Source organism: Manis javanica, chromosome 1 (genome assembly GCF_040802235.1).
Source record: "Manis javanica isolate MJ-LG chromosome 1, MJ_LKY, whole genome shotgun sequence".
NCBI classification, from domain to species: domain Eukaryota; kingdom Metazoa; phylum Chordata; class Mammalia; order Pholidota; family Manidae; genus Manis; species Manis javanica.
Window position 1 is genome coordinate 9,797,425 of NC_133156.1, and position 21,814 is coordinate 9,819,238.

Genomic DNA, 21,814 nt, shown 5'->3' on the forward strand with positions numbered 1-21,814 from the left:
AAACCTAAAAGCTTCTGTATAGCAAAGGACACCATCAGAACAAAAAGGCATCCTACATTATGGGAGAACATATTCATAAGTGACATATCCGATAAGGGGTGAACATCCAAAATATATAAAGAACTCACACCTCAACACCCAAAAAACAAATAACCCAGTTTAAAAACTGGGTGGAGGATCTGAACAAACACATCTCCAAAGAAGAAATTCAGATGGCCAACAGGCACATGAAAAGATACTCCACATTGCTAATCATCAGTGAAATACAAATTAAAACCACAAAGAGATATCACCTCATACCAGTTACGATGGCCAACATCTGAAAGACAAGGAACAACAAATGCTGGTGAGGATATGGAGAAAGGGAAACCGTTCTACACTGTTGGTGGGAACATAAATTAGTTTAACTGTGTGGAAAAAAGTATGGAGGTTCCTCAAAAAACTAAAAACAGAAATACCATTTGACCCAGGAATTCCACTCCTAGGAATTGACCCGAAGAATACAAGATCCCTGATTCAAAAAGACATAAGCTCCCCTATGTTTATTGCAGCCTATTTACAGTAGCCAAGATAAAGGAAGAACCTAAGTGTCTATCAATAGATGAATGAATAAAGAAGATGGGTACATATACACAATGGAATTTTACTCATCCATAAAAGGAAAAGAAATTCTGCCATTTACAACAACATGGATGGAGTTCTATGGTATGCTCAGTGAGATAAGCGAGGCAAAGAAAGACAAGTACCAAATGACTTCACTCATTTGTGGAGTATAAAACAAAAATGAAGGAACGAAATAGCAGCAGACTTACAGACTCCAGAAAGGGACTAGTGGTTAGCAAAGGGAATCATTTGGGGAGGGTACATGGGGATGGAGAAGGGAATTATCACCACTACAATTCACAATCACAATGTAGGTAGGTCATGGGGATGACAGTACAGCTCAGAGAAGACAAGTAATTACTCTGTAGCATCTTACTATGCTGATAGTGCACTGGGGGTGTGGGTGATGACTTGATAATATGGGTGAATGTTGAAACCACAATGTTCATGTGAAACCGTCATAAGATTGTACATCAATGATGCTTTAATAAAAAAAGAAAATCACTTTTTTAGAAGGGCCTTCCCTGACTGTCCTTTCTAAAATTTTACTTCTTATGACTTTTTTTATCCTGCTTTATATTTGTTCATGGCACTTCTGCCATCTTACATTATTTTGTACTTGTATTCATTAATTGTCGTTCTTCCATTCTGGAATGTGTCCTCCTTCAACTTCATCTCATTCACTGTTGAGTCTGAAGTGCCTAAAACAGTGCTAAGTAGGCACACACTAAGTATTTGTTAATGATTTAAAAGTGTGGCGGTTGTTAGACCTGAACACTAACACTACTCTTTAAAGATTATTGTAGAAGTAGCTAAGTTGGGGAATCATACTGGAAAAATATTAAATTGCAATTTCCTGTCTTTCAGAAAAATGTTGACTGTGGAGAGATGATAGGGAAATTGTCCCTTCGTAAACAGCGCTTCATGCAGTTTTCTTCACTGGAATATGGAGGAGAATATTACATGACACCACGAGACTTCCTCTTTTCTGTAATGTTTGAACAAATGGAACGTGAGTTGCTTTTTGTTTTTTAAATTAAAAAAAAATCAAACATTAAGACTAAGAAATTTGTTTCAAAATTAGTAACAGCTCTTCTTTAATTATCATTCTTTGTATCAATGCATTTACTTATTTTTGTGTGTGCGCCACAGTGTAGTAAAACTCTTATGTATTTATCTAAGAAATAATTTTTTATAGGCATTTTTCTAAAGAAAGGAAAAACAGGTAAGTTTTTAAGTGTCACTGTGTTATCAACAGAATAATTAATTTATCCAGGATATTAGTTTTGGTGAAATTGATGTTTTAAATTGGGCAAATTAGATTTAAATTAGAGCAATCAGGAGGGTCATATAATGGAGTTGTGATGCTATTAGTAAAAGAACTGTGAAAAAATATGAAAAGCAAAAGTCCAAAAGGTATAGTTACATAATTTTATTTCATAAACCATCATCTCTTAGTTATTCCACATGTCAGAAATTCTTAGTTTTATTACATAAGCCAGTTCCTTTCATTTATTTTGCAGAGTAAATATGGCCCTATCCTCTGCCCTATATTGCAGAAATGTTCTATGAAAACTTACTGACTTCCTGACATTTTTCAAAGTGCACTGAACAGGTGAAATGAGCTAGTGCAAGATGAGCAGTAAGAAGTATAGATTGAATCGAGGAAGACTGAGAAGGCTTAGGGAGGCATTGTTAACACTAGGGGGTGATTTGAACAAAAACAAAATGAATGACCATGGCATGTTTCAGGAACAAGTTCTCCGCTCTCCAAAACCAAAGGATTGTGTTAGTGCTGAGAAATCAGGTTGAAAAACAAACAAGGGCCAGATTGTACAGAGGATTTCAGTGACTCCAGGCAACCACCAGAAAATGAGTATACTCGCTAAAGATGTGTGAGTTTTATCTTAAATCAACGAGGAAATAATGAAGTTTATGAGCAGGAAGATAAGGTGGTAAAAATATATTTAGGTTATTTTGGTACAGCTTTGGAGGGAGGTTCGGCAGTATGTAGCAAAAACCTTGAAAATATTTACTTACTGTAATGCAGTAAGTTCACTCTGATAAAATTAGTCTAAGTAAATAATTGTAGATGTACAAAAAAGATTTATTTTAAAAAGCAGCTTAGCCTCTCTAACATGTAAAGAGCTTGGACATTGTCACTCTTGTCCTCACAGCAAGAAAAAAGCTGAAAACCTGAAAATCAGCCACTCTTGTTAGATCCATCAGAGAATTGAGGTTGCAGGGCCTTGACCTAAAAAATGGAAATCGGCAGACACAGAGAAAGAGAGCTTACTTGGAGCAGAAACTGCCTAGAAACCACCCTTGGAACTGGCATCTGATAGGCATATTTAAAGGGTAGTTGGCTAAATTACTAGAATCTGAGTGTGGACTAGCTTGAGAAACAAAAACTTGTGAAGATCCAGCCACTAGGGGTTTATATACTTTCCTGAGTTTTTTCTGGAAGAGCCCCAACAAATACTCACATTGAAGATCTGAGAATAATTTCCTGCTTCCATCAAAAGGAGGGAAAAGTAATCATTTTGAAATATTCCAAGAGCATCCTGTTCTCCTTAACAAAGGTCTTCACAAAAAGAAAACTGTTTTACCGAAGTCTAACCCATTGATGTTTTACCACAGCCTAAGGAATATAGGGAAACAGCAAAACCCAGCCCCCTCTAGCCTTCCTGTGTCACTTAAAAAAGAAAAATCAACGCCAGCAAAAGCAAAAAACTGAAAACACGTCTGAGCCCAGGACACAGGCTCACTGACAGACTGATAACTAATCACAGGATTATAGAATACTTCCCCTCCCCCCAACCTCCCCACACATCAGCAACACTCCTGTATAACAAGACTGTATCTGAAAGAGCTCCAACCCTCAGACCTTATTTAAGGAGTCCTTAGGAAATGAAGCAACGGGAGAGACAAAAACAAGGACACCACACACAATTTTAGCCTCTGACACCTACAACAGATTGACAGATTCAACTATATTAAAGTTAGAACTTCTGTTTATCAAGTCACCTTAGATAAGCCACAAACTGGTAACATTTATTAATAATACATGTGATTGACAATATTTAGAATATATACAAATCTACAAGTCAGTAAGAAAAAGAGAACCCAATCAAAACATGGGCAAAGGAAATACTACTAAGAGAAGATGAAACATAGGAACAGTAACCGTAAACATGCAGTACCTTTATTAGTGAGTACAATAAGATAAATTTAAGCTTATTAGATGGGCAACAATTGAGTCTGTTAATAGCAAAGGTTGTAGGTCTACAGGGACTTTTATACCCTACTCGTTAGAAATATAAATTGAAACAGCTACTTTGGAAACAATTTGGCACTATCTTGTAAAGTTAAATATTAGTTTAACTTTTGACCTAGAAATCCCATTTCTAGGTAGGTGTGTATGTATGTGTGACATATCACACATACATACACACACACACACACACAAACATTTGCCCAAGAATGCTCAAAGCAGCAGTATTCTATTAGCAAGAAGTCTGGAAATAACCCAAATGTCCATATTTATGTCCATCACTTGGAGAATGGATAAATGAGGTGTGGTATAGTCACACAGTGGAATTCTATTTGTTAGGAAAAGTGAGCAAACTGAAGAGGTCAGCTCCCATCCTGCAAGCATGGATTGCTCCAGGGACCTGCCTCCCCCTGAAACTGGTTAAAATTGTTTTAAAATACACGAATGCTCTAGAAATGGTCCTAAGGTCATGCAGCAAATGAAGAAACATGCAAAGCTGCTAGTATTGGATAAGAAGTGCGAGTCTGTGTTATTTGAACTAAGACTGATCTCTCCCTACCCACATCCAGCTCAGTAAGGCAGAAATTGCATTCCAGTTCCATCTCTCCCCAGCTCCCAGTCAGAAGGCTTTCTTCCCTAGGAGGAGGAAAACACCAGCATTTCTTATCCTGCCCCTGGCATTTGCTGAGGCTAAGCTCTGGGTGAGTGCACTGGAGATGGGGCTCCCTTTTCCCCAGCCCTTACTCATAGAATGGAGGCTCTACACAGGGCTCTGTGCCACTGAGACTCCTGGAGCAGAGCTCCCTTCCAGTTTGTATGGCATTGCTTCCACACTGAGACCTGGCATTACTGTCAGCCGCTTCCGAGGGTGGGGTGTCGCTTCAAGAGCTACTCGGGTCAGTGATTTTGCCTGTGTAAAGAAGCAGGTGGTGAAACAAATAGCTCCTAATCTCTTGCCAAAGAAACTGACTTCATTGTCAACACAGCACGGAGAAGTTCAAGCCTAAGGGTGCTTTGGAAAAACAGGTGGAGTTTATGGTGAACAGTAATTGGGAGGACACTCATGTTCAGTGAAGATGACAGGCTAACTGTAGGCTGGCTAGTCTGCAGAAGAAAGCTAGGGGGAAATGGCTGGGAGGGGTCCGCTTGGGGTCACGACAAATAGAAATATGCATCATGGGGACGTTTCCTTCAGGGGATCAGACTGATATCTAGAGAAAGTTATGTCCCAGGACATTCTTTAAAACAGTAAAGCATTCCACTGGCTATTAGTGGAGCTCAAATGTTGATACAGTCAGGGAAGGAGATTCTCTCGTGAATAGGGATAGGAAATCTCTTGTGAGAGCCCCCAAAGCTGTGGCCATCCCAGTGGGCATACCCAAAGCCGCTCTTCCCTGCGGAGCAGTGCCAAAGGCTTACCATTGGGTAGGGAGGGGACAGTCTTAACTAAAATAATCCAACCAAGTACTAAACAAATAAACAAGCAAATAACAAGCCCTGTGATGAAGGAGAACCCAGAGTTGCTACTATATATATATCATACAGGACAATATTAGAGGTAATCCAGTTCTAAAAACAATGAGACATTCAAAGAAACTAGTAATTTATAAGTTATTACTTAATATGATATCACAGTCATATGTTATATTAGTATAATACTGATATTATAATAATTACTAATATATTTTGGAGTTTATAACATTAATGGATGCAGTATGTGTAACAATACCACAAAAAGGAGAAAAGGAAATAGAGCTATGTAAGAGTAACAGTTTCTGTCTCACTGGAATTTAGTATAAATCTGAAGCTATTTCTTATAAGTTAAAAGGTATGTGGTAAGCCCTAGAGAAGCCATTACGAACAATGGGCATTATGATATAGTACAGTTGACAGTACAAGTCCTGGAATTAGGCAAACTGAGTCTGAATACTGGCCCTGTCACTCAGTAGTAGTGTGTCCGTGGGCGGTCATTGAAGCATCCAGCCTAGATTTCCTCATCAGTAAAATGGAGGGTTAACAGTGCCTACCTCAAAGTGTAAAGATTCAGCACAATCCAAGTCAGGCACTGAGTATATGGCACATAGGAAGCTCTGAAATTTTAGCGACTTTATAATTGTAACTCTTATTAGGAAAGATGCAAACATATTGGCAGTTATGTCTCAGTTCTCTAATTATGAGTGATTTTAATTTTTTAATGCTTTTCAGCATCTTTTAAAGATTTTTCGGTAAGCATTATTATTCCTGTAACTGGGGACTCCCTCACAATAAGTATTTTAGTTGTAACAAAGCTTAAGTTTCAGTGGTTAAAACCTGAAAACTAAAATTAATGAATTTATGTAACTATGGAAACTTATTGTTTAGGCTGAGATGGTAGATTGAATTTTACCTTAAAATGCTTTCCTAAAATAAAGTACTTATTTGTGGCTCTTGTTTGTTCAGTTACGTTTTAAAAATCACTATTGGTAATAATGCTTGAAGGGAAAGCTAAGACTGTGCTACTCTGACCCTCTAAGAATAGTGGTTCTACCATTGTTGGACTATTAATTTAACTTAATTCCTTGAAAGATTTTTTTCCCATATCCAGGAGCCCTTTTATAATATAAATCCCCTTAAGAATGAAGTCACAGCTTAACCCTCAAGTGTAAGTAAAAATGAGCCACAGAAAAGATGTCAGGGAGCTGCTGGGAAGAGAGGAATAAGGCCGATAGAAAGGTAACTCAGGAACTTGGCCTCCTGCTGGACTGAGCTTACTTCTGTGTACCACATGCCATTATTTATACTTACAACATATTTATAATTGCAACATTTTGTCACAAGTAAGTAAATAAGTCAGCCAAATTCAGGTTAACCCATCAGCATTAACAGTTTGCTCTGAAGAGAGTAGTTACAAGTAGGGTGACCATAGAATTTATTATGATGCATATGCCAGAGTAGCTTGTGTAAGCTATGTCTTTGTGGATTTATCTTGAACTTTTGAAATTCCGCAAATGAATCTTAAATTTTTTAATTGTTGCAATTAAAATCTTTACCACTATTATAGGTATTTGATTTAGAGCTAGTCTCCTAGTCTTTCTGAGATTGTTTCCTACTCTGTAAAATTGGGTATTATTTCAATCTTTCTAGGCAAATATGATAACACAGAATTTCCCAAACTTGCTTGATAGTAAATGCACCTGTAGCGTTTTTAAAACTCCTAAGTCCCGCTTCCACCTCCCCTCGTTTTTATTCCTAAGGTCTGGGATAGGCCCATGGAATCAATCAGTGCTACCCTTTCCCCTCCTCTGCCTCTTATATATTCCTGTTTTTAACAAGCACCGCTCCCACAAAAACAAGTTTGAGAAGTATTTAAACAATATATGGGAAGGTGCCTTGGAATGTGTCGTGTCACTGTAATCAAGGCAAAGTGTGGCATGTTGGAGTCACACAGACCTGGATTTGATTGTCTCCACCACTTTAACCATATTGTGACCTTGGATATACTCCCTAATCTCTTCTGTCTCTGTTTCCTGATTTGTAAAATAATGGTATCTACTTCATAGTCTTGTTAGGATGGTTAAATTAGAGAATGGGGGGGAAGCCTGTAGCTACAGTTGTTTATAATTAATATTCCCAATTAAAAGACTAAAATTAAACAACTAAAGCCTTTAATCCACAAAATCCATAGTGAGATCTCATAAACATTGGCAGCTAAATATTTTAAATTAAGGAATAACACTTATTATAATAATCTGTGTTCATTTTAGAAACTGAAACATACAAACAGAGCAGAAAATAAAGTCAACCGTAATTCTATTACCACCATCCAGAAGTAACCAACATTGACCTACAAATTACTTTTTACAAATTTGAGATCATGCTAGCTTCCTATACTGCAGTTGACCCTTGAACCAACACAGGTTTGAGCTGTGTGGGTTCAACTTCATGGATTTTTTTCAGTACATGTATTGAAAAATTTGTGGAGACTTGTAACAATTTGAAAAAAAAACATTGTCTTTTCTCTAGTTTACTTATTGAAGAATACAGTGTATAATACACACAACATAGCAAAATGTGTGTTAATCACCGTTTATGTTAATTGGTAAGGTTTCCTGTTAACAGTAGGCCGTTAGTAAGTAGTTAAGCTTTTGGGAGTCACAAGTTATATCGTTAACTTTTGGATTTTAATGGATTTTTGGATCACGTGGATTTTCAACTGCCCCTAACCCCCATGTTGTACAAGGATCAGCTGTATATATTGCTTTATAACCTTATTTTTTCTGTGTAATACATATGAGCAGTTTTCCTTGTCAATAAATGTTTTTCTAAAATGCCATTTTTATGACTATATAATACTATCTTACTAATATAGCATAATTTAATTATTAGGATATTTGTTTTGTGTAATTTTTCATTATGAATAATGCTACAGTGAATATACTTTTTTTATAAAATTCCATCAACTGTGATTATTTTATAGGATAAGTGTAACTGTAAAATATAAACATTCAAGAATTTTGAAGTATATTGCCAAATTGCCTGATAGATGTACTAGCAAATTGCCTGCTAGGATGTACTGATTTCTGCTTCCCCCTTAACTGGAAAATTTGTCATTGATTTTTTTAATAATAAATTCTGTCCTATCTCATTATATTTAAGGAGAAGTCTCTTTTTTCAATTCCTTTCTTACTACCATTTGATTAATTAAAAGAAAATTTGCTTTTGATGCCAGGGTTCTTGTTCATGGAGTCAAAGATGAACTTAGCAGACACTCAAGGTAGGAGAGCCAGGTAGAGGCTTTTATTTAAGAGAGAAAGTGAGAGGACAGAGCTCCTGGCGAGCCAGGAGGGGACAATGGAGCCTGTGGTCATGCACTATCTAGGCGTTTTATAGGCAGTTGAGGATTTTTGGGAATGTGATAAAGGGCTAGGGGTGTGGACCTGTTAAGTGGTGCTAGAATGTTCATCCTTGATGAAACATTAAGTCTCTTTTCTCATCAGTCTTCCAGATAATACTGTAAAATTAACATTAGAAATTTACTGCAGATTTCTTCCCAGAGTAGCAGCAGCTTGATCTGGGAGCACATCAGTCAAGACTGCCTGCACTGCCCTTAAGGTGGGCTGAGTTATTGTCTGTTTGCTGAAGAGTTTGTTAAGAACCATATTTCTTAACTTCTTGGGTTTTAAAAGGCAATCTTATCCTTAAGATGGAATCCTTCTTGTTTTTACTATGTTGTTTATGGCTGGCTGGCTTGCCAAATTAATTGCCCAGGTTACAAATTTTACTTGATTAGGTCTGAAGGAGGAAAAACAGCATATAGGCCTAGGCCTTTTAGATGCTAAAGTGAATCCTACAATGGCATGATTAACACAATAGAAAACATGAGCTCTACTGAGATACTTTCCTTTGTCTGGGGAATATTAACTGATATCACTGAAGAATGACTCTAGAGCTTAATGTTTCACACGGAGCTTTGGTGTAGGGGTTTCTTTGCATATAGTTACATTGCTCTGACTATAATTATCTTGTCTTGCTTTTTTCGGAGGTCCTCACCCTACTCTGTCTCAACCCACGGCCCATGTCTCACTTTGCCATGGCGTTCTAGAGTGACAGGAAGAACCAAGTAAGACTCGGGTTCAACTTAGGCTGTCAGTTCATTTTCAGACATTTAAACACATCTCTTACTAACTCAAAACTTATAGTACAGAACTCACCAAATTTCCTTCTGCTATTTGAAATTCTCCTGTAGCATCCTGGAAATTTTTAAATTTAGATTCTTTATATGTAATACAATAAAAAGCATAGGCTTTAGCTTTATACTAACTCCTCCTACTACCTGAATAATCCAGGAAAAGCAATCTCTTCTATAAATTTGTTTCATCTATAAGGTTGGGATAAGAATAGTATCTGCCTCATAGGGCTATTTTGAGGATTGGATAAATAATTTACAGAAAGTGCTTAGAACAGCACCTAAGCACATACCATGTGCTCATAAAGCCTTAGCTATCTTATTAATTGTATTTTTATTAATTCACATGCCACAAATTCATCATTTTAAAATGTACAATTCAGTGGGTTTTAGTATATTCACAAGGTTGTACAACCATCATCATTATCTGATTCCAGAACATTTTCATCATGCTAAGAAGAAATTCTGTACCCATTTGCAGTCATTTTCTATCTTCTCTCCTCCTATTCTCTGACAAACATTAATCTACCATCTGCTGTATGAATTTGCCTAAATCTTGATACCACATGCAATTGGAATTATACAATATTTATCCTTTTGTATCTGGTTTCTTTCATTTAGCATAATCTCAAGCTTCATTATGTTACAGCATGTATTACTTCATTTATTTAATGATTGGATATATTCTGTTAATGAATATACCATATTTTGCTTATTCATTCATCAGTTGGTGATTTGTTTCTACTTTTTGGTTATCATGGGTCAGCACTTGCCTCAACATTAATAAAGTTTTTGTATGAACATAGTCTCTTCATTTCTCTTGGGTGTATACCTAGGAGTAGAATGCTGGGTCATGTAGTAACAATATATTTAACTTTTTGAGGAACAGCCAGACTGTTTTCCACAGAAACTGCACCACTCTGCATTCCCCCCAGCAGTGTATGGGTGTTCCAGTTTCTCCACATCCTAACCAATGCTTATTTTCCATTTTTTGTTTTTTCATTATTGCCATCTCAGTAGGTGTGAAGTGTTAATTTGTGGTTTTGATTTGTATTTTTCTAGTGAATGATGAGAATCAATCTGTGTGCTTATTGTCGTTTGAATATGTTCTTTTGAAAAATGTCTCTTTGTATCCATTACTCATGTTTTTTAATTGCCTTTATTATCTTTTTATTGTTGAGTTGCAGGAGTTGTTTATAAATTCTGAATACTAGACCATTATAAGATAGATGATTGGCAAATATTTCTCCCATTCTGTGTCCCATCTTTTCACTTTTTTGATAATGTTCTTTGATACATTAAAGTTCTTAATTTTTATGAAGTCCAGTTTATCTGTTTGTTTCCTTGGTTGCTTGTGTGATAGGTGTCCTATCTAAGACACTGTTAGTTAATTCAGGGTTATGAATATTTATACCTGTTTTCTTCTAAGAGTTGTGTAGTTTTAGTTCTTATATTTAGATCCTTGACTCACTTTGAGCTAATTTTTGTATGTGTTAGGAGGTAGGGGCCCAAATTCATTTTTTTGCATTCGACTATCCAGTTGTCCCAGCACCATTTGTTGAAAAGATTGTCTCCCTAAAGAAATTTGTGCCCCAGTTTTTTCTTTTTTCAGTGGAGAAATTGGGGGTGATTTTCCTGAAACATTTGCATCACAGCTTTTTAAATTCTATTGTGTGACTAGAGTTACATCTCTACACCAATAAAACCTACATTTAAGTAAGTTTTATCTTAGGCTTTTTCAATTGACTACAGTTTATGCTTAGTACCAGTTTTATTAGTTGTATGTGAAGAAGGTCTTTGCTGTTAAAGTCATTGTTGGGGCACCTTAGAGACAATGCCCTGTCTGACATAGTTCATTGTGATTTGAAGTTGTTCTGAATTTCCTTCAGTTTCAGGTTTATGCTTCAAATCTTTTTTATTTAAATACCAGTATTTTTGCTCCATATCACTAATTACCAGGGAAATGCAAATCAAAATGACATCTTCCCACACCAGTCAGAATGGCCACTATCCAAAAGACAAGAAAAAACTAGTGTTGGCGAGGATGTGGAGAAAAGCGAGCCCTCCTACGCTGTACGTAGGAATGTGAATTGGTGCAGCCACTATGGAAAGCAACATGAAGGTTCCTCAAAAAACTAAAAATACAAATACCATTTGACCCAGTAACTCCACTTCTAGGAATTTACCTGAAGAAAACAAAATCCCTGATTTGAAAAGAAATACACACCCGTGTTTTTTTCTTTTTTTTTTTAACTCTTTGTTTTTTTAATACTTACATAACTTAAATTCATAAAATCATATACTAATATTAATTTTAATTCTTTTTTTTTTGAGAGGGCATCTCTCATATTTATTGATCAAATGGTTGTTAACAACAATAATATTCAGTATAGGGGGGTCAATGCTCAATGTACAATCATTAATCCATCTCAAGCCTAATTCTCATCAGTCTCCAATCTTCTGAAGCATAACGAACAAGTTCTTACATGGTGAACGAATTCTTACATAGTGAATAAGTTCTTACATGGTGAACAGTAAAAGGGCAGTCATCACAGAAACTTTCAGTTTTGATCACGCATTATGAACTATAAACAATCAGTTCAAATATGAATATTCGTTTGATTTTTATACTTGATTTATATGTAGATCCCACATTTCTCCCTTTATTATTATTATTATTTTTATTTTTAATAAAATGCTGAAGTGGTAGGTAGATGCAAGATAAAGGTAGAAAACAGTTTAGTGCTGTAACAGGGCAAATGTAGATGATCAGGTGTGTGCCTATGGACTAAGTATTAATCCAAGCTAGACAAGGGCAGCAAAACATCCACGGATGCAGAACATTTCTCTCAAAACAGGGGGGATGAGCTTCTGGGCCTCACCTCTGTTGATACCCAATTTCTCACCTGATGGCCCCCCTGCGACTGTGCCTGTCTTAGGTTGTTCCTCCCTTGAGGAATCTTACCCGTCTCTGGATAACCAGTCATCTTCCGGGGCCATACAGGGAAATGTAAAGTTGGTAAGTGAGAGAGAAGCCATATTGTTTGCAAAGGTTAGCTTTTTACTTCTTTGCAGATTTATGCCCTGTGGCTTCTATGCCCAGCACTTGTCTCGAGGTATCTTTACCACCTGGAGGAATTATGATACTCGGTAAATTCGATATGAGGCACGAATTCTATTTAAGGGTTGTAATTAGGAAGGAAGAAGAAAAGCTATAGAGGTAGCATATGGAAGAAAACATGGGAGGATTGATAATTTCTTTGACATATCTTCTTGTAGAGTGCCTTAAGTATGTATAGGTTTTAAACTACTAACTTATTTGCACACACATATTAACATAATAGGAATACGGTGACATAAAGCAAATCTATAATTACCATCCATCTCCAGTGAAGCCAAGAAAACCATTTAGGCACCCTAGGCATTTGTGAAAATTTGTCTATGATATGATGGATATTGTCCAACTGTACTTGAACTGTCTGAGAGAAATCAGACAAATTAAAGCAGCCCATTTCTGGGATCTGTTCACATCCCATATGTTCTTTTAACCGTAGTCTATAGTCATAAGATTTTGGAGTGCTACAACTTGCACCCCTCCCAACTCCTGGTTAAGTTCCAACAGTACAGATCTGGTCAAATTCGTTGTCTCACTGTATGCACATGCCAGCCTAGACATCTCCCTCCTCATTCCAATGGCAACTCCAGGAAACAGTGGGGTGGATGCAGCCACAACCGCAGCATCGTCCGGATCCCTGTGGAGGCTTTTTGATGATCATCCCCCGGCACGAGTCCTCCAGAGAGTGCTGATGCCGGAAGCTCCTCCTCATATCATATCTTAGTTCATTTTCTGGGTATCCAAGCTAGGCCTTGATCTTCTGCATAGAAACAAACAGACCCTTTGCCCACACTTTGACATGCCCTCTATACCACTGTGCAGAACTCACTGGAGGTAAGCACACAGGGACTGCCTTTTTTTTTTTTTTTATTAAGAGAAAGGAATATTATCAGAAAAGAGTACCTCCATAGCTGATCATCTGACACCCTTTAAGTGATCAACATTAAGGATATTTAAAGCATGCGTTGATCTTTGATTTACCAATAGTTTTATCCTATCAAGGAGTAATCCCCCTTTTCTTTCTTTCTTTCTTTTTTTTTTTTTTTTAATCTTTAATCTACACTTACATGAAGAATACTATGTTTACTATGCTCTCCCCTATATCAGGTCTCCCTTAACAACCACATTACGTTTACTGTCCATCAGCTTAGCAAAATGTTGTAGAATCCCTACTTGTCCTCTCTGTGTTGTGCAGCCCACCCTCCCCTTTCTACCTCCCCCCCATGCATGCTAATCTTAATACCCCCCTTCTTCTTCCCCCCCCTTATCCCTCCCTGCCCACCCATCCTCCCCAGTTCCTTTCCCTTTGGTACCTGTTAGTCCATTTTTGGGTTCTGTAATTCTGCTGCTGTTTTGTTCCTTCAGTTTTTCCTTTGTTCTTATACTCCTCAGATGAGCGAAATCATTTGGTATTTCTCTTTCTCTGCTTGGCTTATTTCACTGAGCATAATACTCTCCAGCTCCATCCATGTTACTGCGAATGGTTGGATTTTTCCACTTCTTATGGCTGAGTAGTATTCCATTGTGTGTATGTACCACATCTTCTTTATCCATTCATCTACCGATGGACATTTAGGTTGCTTCCAATTCTTGGCTATTGTAAATAGTGCTGCGATAAACAGGGGTGCATCTGTCTTTCTCAAACTTGATTGCTGTGTTCTTAGGGTAAATTCCTAGGAGTGGAATTCCTGGGTCAAATAGTAGGTCTGTTTGGAGCATTTTGATGAACCTCCATACTGCTTTCCACAGTGGTTGAACTAATTTACATTCCCACCAGCAGTGTAGGAGGGTTCCCCTTTCTCTACAGTCTCGCCAACATTTGTTGTTGTTTGTCTTTTGGATGGCAGCTATCCTTACTGGTGTGAGGTGATACCTCATTGTTTTAATTTGCATTTCTCTGATAATTAGCAATGTGGAGCATCTTTTCATGTGTCTCTTGGCCATCTGTATTTCTTTTTTAGAGAAGTGTCCAGCTTCTCCATCCATTTTTTAATTGGGTTGTTTGTTTTTTGTTTGTTGATGCGTGTGAGCTCTTTATATATTCTGGACGTCAAGCCTTTATCAGATCTGTCATTTTCAAATATATTCTCCCATACTGTAGGGTTCCTTTTTGTTCTATTGATGGTGTCTTTCACTGTAGAGAAGTTTTTCAGCTTGATGTAGTCCCACTTGCTCATTTTTGCTGTTGTTTTCCTTGCCCGGGGAGATATGTTCAAGAAGAGGTCACTCATGTTTATGTCTAAGAGGTTTTTGCCTATGTTTTCTTCCAATAGTTTAATGGTTTCATGACTTACATTCAGGTCTTTGATCCATTTTGAGTTTACCTTTGTATATGGGGTTAGACAATGGTCCAGTTTCATTCTCCTATATGTAGCTATCCAGTTTTGCCAGCACCATCTGTTGAAGAGACTGTCAGTTTGCCATTGTATGTCCATGGCTCCTTTATGAAATATTAATTGACCATATATGTTTGGGTTAATGTCTGGAGTCTCTAATCTGTTCCACTGGTCTGTGGCTCTGTTCTTGTGCCAGTACCAAATTGTCTTGATTACTATGGCTTTGTAGTAGAGCTTGAAGTTGGGGAGTGAGATCCCCCCTACTTTATTCTTCTTTTTCAGGATTGCTTCGGCTATTCGGGGTCTTTGGTGTTTCCATATGAATTTTTGAATTATTTGTTCCAATTCATTGAAGAATGTTGCTGGTAATTTGAGAGGGATTGCATCAAATCTGTATATTGCTTTGGGCAGGATGGCCATTTTGACGATATTAATTCTTCCTAGCCATGAGCATGGGATGAGTTTCCATTTATTAGTGTCCCCTTTAATTTCTCTTAAGAGTGACTTGTAGTTTTCAGAGTATAAGTCTTTCACTTCTTTGGTTAGGTTTATTCCTAGGTATTTTATTCTTTTTGATGCAGTGGTGAATGGAATTGTTTTCCTGATTTCTCTTTCTATTGATTCGTTGTTAGTGTATAGGAAAGCTACAGATTTCTGTGTGTTAATTTTGTATCCTGCAACTTTGCTGTATTCCGATATCAGTTCTAGTAGTTTTGGAGTGGAGTCTTTAGGGTTTTTTATGTACAGTATCATATCATCTGCAAATAGTGACAGTTTAACTTCTTCTTTACCAATCTGGATTCCTTGTATTTCTTTGTTTTGTCTGATTGCCGTGGCTAGGACCTCCAGTACTATGTTAAATAACAGTGGGGAGAGTGGGCATCCCTGTCTTGTTCCCAATCTCAGAGGAAATGCTTTCAGCTTCTCGCTGTTCAGTATAATGCTGGCTGTGGGTTTATCATATATGGCCTTTATTATGTTGAGGTACTTGCCCTCTATTCCCATTTTGCTGTGAGTTTTTATCATCAATGGATGTTGAATTTTGTCAAATGCTTTTTCAGCATCTATGGAGATGATCATGTGGTTTTTGTCTTTCTTTTTGTTGATGTGGTGGATGATGTTGATGGATTTTCGTATGTTGTACCATCCTTGCATCCCTGAGATGAACCCCACTTGGTCTTGGTGTATGATCCTTTTGATGTACTGTTGAATTCTGTTTGCTAAATTTTATTGAGTATTTTTGCATCTACATTCATCAGGGATATTGGTCTGTAATTTTCTTTTTTGGTGGGGTCTTTGCCTGGTTTTGGTATTAGGGTGACATTGGCTTCATAGAATGAGTTTGGGAGTATTCCCTCTTCTTCTATTTTTTGGAACACTTTAAGGAGAATGGGTATTATGTCTTCTCTGTGTGTCTGATAAAATTCCGAGGTAAATTCGTCCTGCCGTGGGGTTTTGTTCTTGGGTAGTTTTTTGATTACCGTTTCAATTTCTTTGCTCGTAATTTGTTTGTTTAACTTTTGTGTTTCTTCCTTGGTCAGTCTTGGGAGGTTGTATTTTTCTGGGAAGTTGTCCATTTCTTCTAGGTTTTCCAGCTTGTTGGCATATAGGTTTTCATAGTAGTCTTTAATAATTCTTTGTATTTCTGTGGAGTCTGTCGTGATTTTTCCATTCTCATTTCTGATTATGTTGATTTGTGTTGATTCTCTTTTTCTCTTAATAAGTTTGGCTAGAGGCTTATCTATTTTATTTATTTTCTCAAAGAACCAGCTCTTGGTTGCGTTGATTTTTGCTATTGTTTTATTCTTCTCAATTTTGTTTATTTCTTCTCTGATCTTTATTATGTCCCTCCTTCTGCTGACTTTAGGCCTCATTTGTTCTTCTCTTTCCAGTTTCAATAATTGTGATGTTAGACTATTCATTTGGGATTGTTCTTCCTTCTTCAAGTGTGCCTGGATCGCTATATACTTTCCTCTTAAGACTGCTTTCGCTGCATCCCACAGAAGTTGGGGCTTTGTGTTGTTGTTGTCATTTGTTTATATATATTCCTTGATCTCTATTTTGATTTGTTCCTTGATCCATTGATTATTTAGTAGCATGTTGTTAAGCCTCCATGTGTTTGTGAGCCTTTTTGTTTTCTTTGTAGAATTTATTTCTACTTTCATACCTTTGTGGTCTGAAAAATTGGTTAGTAGAATTTCAATATTTTGGAATTTACTGAGGCTCTTTTTGTGAGCTAGTATGCGGTCTATTCTGGAGAATGTTCCATGTGCACTTGAGAAGAATGTATATCCTGTTGCTTTTGGATGTAGAGTTCTATAGATGTCTATTAGGTCCATCTGTTCTAGTGTGTTGTTCAGTGCCTGTGTGTCTTTACTTATTTTCTGCCCGGTGGATCTATCCTTTGGGGTGAGTGGTGTGTTGAAGTCTCCTACAATGAATGCATTGCAGTCTATTTCCCTCTTTAGTTCTGTTAGTATTTGCTTCACATATGCTGGTGCTCCTGTATTGGGTGCATATATATTTAGAATGGTTATATCCTCTTGTTGGACTGAGCCCTTTATCATTATGTAGTATCCTTCTTTATCTCTTGTTACTTTCTTTGTTTTGAAGTCTATTTTGTCTGATATTAGTACTGCAACCCCTGCTTTCTTCTCACTGTTGTTTGCCTGAAATATGTTTTTCTATCCCTTGACTTTTAGTCTATGCTTATCTTTGGGTTTAAGGTGAGTTTCTTGTAAGCAGCATATAGATGGGTCTTGCTTTTTTATCCATTCTATTACTCTATGTCTTTTGATTGGTGCATTAAGTCCATTTACATTTAGGGTGACTATTGAGAGATATGTACTTATTGCCATTGCAGGCTTTAGATTCGTCGTTACCAAAGGTTCAAAGTTAGCTTCTTTAGTATCTTACTGCCTAACTTAGCTCGCTTATTGAGTTGTTATATACACTGTCTGGAGATTCTTTTCTTCTCTCCCTTATTTCTCCTCCTCCATTCTTCATATGTTGTGTGTTTTGTTCTGTGCTCTTTTTAGGAGTGCTCCCATCTAGAGCAGTCCCTGTAGGATGCCCTGTAGAGGTGGTTTGTGGGAAGCAAAATCCCTCAGCTTTTGCTTATCTGGGAATTGTTTAATCCCGCCATCATATTTAAATGATAGTCGTGCTGGATACAGCATCCTTGGTTCAAGGCCCTTCTGTTTCATTGCATTAAGTATATCATGCCATTCTCTTCTGGCCTGTAGGGTTTCTGTCAAGAAGTCTGATGTTAGCCTGATGGGTTTTCCTCTATAGGTGACCTTTTTCTCTCTAGCTGCCTTTAAAACTCTTTCCTTGTCCTTGATCCTTGCCATTTTAATTACTATGTGTCTTGGTGTTGGTTCTCCTTGGATCCTTTCTGTTAGGGGTTCTGTGTAATTCCATGGTCTGTTTGATTATTTCCTCCCCCAGTTTGGGGAAGTTTTCAGCAATTATTTCTTCTAAGAGACTTTCTATCCCTTTTCCTCTTTCTTCTTCTTCCGGTATCCCTATAACACGAATATTATTCCTTTTGGCTTGGTCACAGTTCTCTTAGTGTTGTTTCGTTCCTGGAGATCCTTTTATCTCTCTCTATGTCAGCTTCTATACGTTCCTGTTCTCTGGCTTCTATTCCTTCAATGGCCTCTTGCTCTTATCCATTCTGCTTATAAATCCTTCCAGGGATTTCACTTCTGTGATCTCCTTCCTGACATCTGTGATCTCCCTCTGGACTTCATCCCATTGCTCTTGCATTTTTCTCTGCATCTCATCCCAATTTTCTTGTATTTTTCTCTGCATCTCTGTCAGCATGTTCATGATTTTTATTTTGAATTCTTTTTCAGGAGGACTGGTTAGGTCTGTCTCCTTCTCAGGTGTTGTCTCTGTGATCTTTGTCTGCCTGTAGTTTTGCTTTTCATGGTGATAGAGATAGTTTGCAGAGCTGGTACAAATGACCGCTGGAAGAGCTTCCCTTCTTGTTGGTTTGTGGCCTTCCTCTCCTGGGAGAATAGCGACCTCTAGCGGCTTGTGCTGGGCAGCTGTGCGCAGGCAGGGCTTCTGCTACCTGCCCATTTGCTATGGAGTTTATCTCCGCTGTTGCTGTGGGTGTGGCCTGGCTGGGGCTACTCCTCCAAAGTGGTGGAGCCCCGTTGGAGGGGAAGCGGCCAGGAGGCTATTTATGTCCGTAAGAGTACTCTGTACTCCCTGTTGCCCAGGGGGTTAGAGTGCCCAGCGATTTCCAGATTCCCTGCCTCTGGTCTAAGTGTCCTGTCCTGCCCCTTTAAGACTTCCAAAAAAAGCACTGTCTAAACCAAAACAACAACAGCAACAATGAGAGAGGGAACAGAAAAAAAAAAAAGGAAAAAACGCGATTTTTTTTTTTTTCCTCAGGCCCCAGTCCCAGGCATCCGCTCACTGGTCCTGCTGCCCTGCCTCCCTAGCACCGTGGTCCCTGTCCCTTTAAGGCTTCCAAAAAGCATTTGCAAAAAAGAGAATAAAAAAGGGCTAAAATGCGCAATTTCCTTTGTCCTCAGGCCCCAGTCTCAGGCACCTGCCCACCAGTCCCGTAGGGAAAAACTCGCTATATTCTTTGTCCTCAGGTGCCGGTCCCAGGCACCCAGTCACCGGTCCTGCTGCTCTGCCTTCCTAGCACCAGGGTCCCTGTCCCTTTAAGGCTTCCAAAAAGCACTCACCAAAAAGAGAAAAAAAAAAAGGGGGAAAAACGTGCAATTTCCTTTGTCCTCAGGTGCCGGTCTCAGGCACCCACCCTCCGGTCCCGCAGGGAAAAAGACAGGATATTCTTTGTCCTCAGGCGCCAGTCTCAGGCACCCGCCCTCCGGTCCCACAGGGAAAAACACAGGATATTCTTTGTCCTCAGGCGCCGGTCCCAGGCACCTGCTCACCGGTCCTGCCGCCCTGCCTCCCTAGCACCGGGGTCCCTGTCACTTTAAGGCTGCCAAAAAGAGAAAGAGAAAAAGGAAAAAAGGAAAAACGTGCGATTTCCTCTGTCCTCAGGCGCTCGTCTCAGGCACCCGCCCACCAGCCCCGCAGGGAAAAACTCGCAATATTCTTTGTCCTCAGGCACCGGTCCCAGGCACCCGCTCACCCGTCCTGCTGCTCTGCCTCCCTAGCACCGGGGTCCCTGTCCCTTTAAGGCTTCCAAAAAGCACTTGCCAAAAAGAGGAAAAAAAAGGGGAAAAACGCGTTATTTCCTCCGTCCTCAGGCGCCGGTCTCAGTCACCCACGCACAGGTCCCATAGGGAAAAACGCGTGATAATCTTCGTCCTCAGGCGCCGGTCCCAGGCACCCGCTCACTGGTCCCGCCGCCCTGCCTCCCTAGCAACGGGGTCCCTGTCCCTTTAGGGCTTCCAAAAAGCACTCGCCAAAAAGAGGAAAAAAACGGGGGGAAAACGCGCGATTTCCTCCGTCCTCAGGTGCCGGTCTCAGGCACCCGCCCACTGGTCCCGTAGGGAAAAACGCGTGATAATCTTTGTCCTCAGGCGCCGGTCCCAGGCACCCGCTCACCGGTCCCGCCACCCTGCCTCCCTAGCAACAGGGTCCCTGTCCCTTTAAGGCTTCCAAAAAGCACTCGCCAAAAAAAAAAACCACTCCGGTTTCTTTCCACCTGCTGGGAGCCGGGGGGAGGGGTGCTCGGGTCCCGCCTGGCCGGGGCTTGTATCTTACCCCTTTCGCAAGGCGCTGGGTTCTTGCAGGTGTGGATGTGGTCTGGATGTTGTCCTGTGTCCTCTGGTCTCTATTTTAGGAAGAGTTTTCTTTGTTATATTTTTATAGCTCTATGTGTTTTTGGGAGAAGATTTCCACTGCTCTACTCACGCTGCCATCCTGGCTCCGCCCCCCCGGGTTTTTTTCTTACATAGCAATGTAAGTCCTTTTGTGTGTTCCCAGACCCAGTTCCAATGCATGTGTGTGTGTGAGGGGGTTTCCCACACACACCACCAAGCAATTCTCCAACACCAGCAGGATGTGTGAGAATTCAACTCGATTCTGACTCTGTCTGGCCTTAGACAGCACCAGATTCCCCCGGTTAAGGGCTCTGTCCCACAAGAATGCTCTCCACTCCCCCACTGCAGACACCGGTTGCAAGCCCCAGGCAGTTACCTGTGTTTCTGACCAGTAACTGGCTACAGACTGGAGGTTCCCACAACCTCCCCGCTTAGGTTTGATTAATCTGCTAGAGTGGCTCACAGAACTCAGGAAAACACATTTACCAATATAATAAAGGATACTGTAAAGGATACAATTTAGCAGCCAGATGAAGAGATACGTAGGGCAAGGTACCAAAAGAAGGAACTTCTCTCCTAGTGTAGCTTGGGGCTGCCTGGTGGGCACGTGGAGGCATCCTGCTTCCCCAAGCATAAACGCTCTCTCTGACCAAGAAGCAGGATCCAAACAAGCACAGCAAGCAGAACAGAGCAGAGAGAAAGACCATCTCAGTAGGTGTGAAGTGTTAATTTGTGGTTTTGATTTGTATTTTTCTAGTGAATGTTGAGCATCAATCTGTGTGCTTATTGTCGTTTGAATATGTTCTTTTGAAAAATGTCTCTTTGTATCCATTGCTCATGTTTTTTAATTGCCTTTATTATCTTTTTATTGTTGAATTGCAGGAGTTGTTTATAAATTCTGAATACTAGACCATTATAAGACCATATAAGACCATATAAGCCCTTCTCAGGGCTTTTTGTGAGGGCTTCATTGCATAGTCATGATTGACTAAATCACTGGCCATTGGCTGATTCATCCTCCACCTTGTGCCCTGGGTGGGGTCCAAAAGTCTCTCCTTAACA

The 21,814-nt window shown here is 39.2% G+C and overlaps 1 protein-coding gene across 3 annotated transcripts in view; it reads left to right on the plus strand.

Moving 5' to 3' along the window:
• The window catches only part of MICU2 (mitochondrial calcium uptake 2), a 137,614-nt gene that overhangs the window by 37,245 nt on the left and 78,555 nt on the right, over positions 1 to 21,814 (plus strand). For all 3 annotated transcript variants that reach the window (XM_037001915.2, XM_037001914.2, XM_073226497.1), the window contains exon 2: positions 1,471 to 1,615. In XM_037001915.2, coding sequence (XP_036857810.2) covers positions 1,471 to 1,615 — 145 coding nt within the window. The remainder of the gene's footprint in view (positions 1 to 1,470; positions 1,616 to 21,814) is intronic.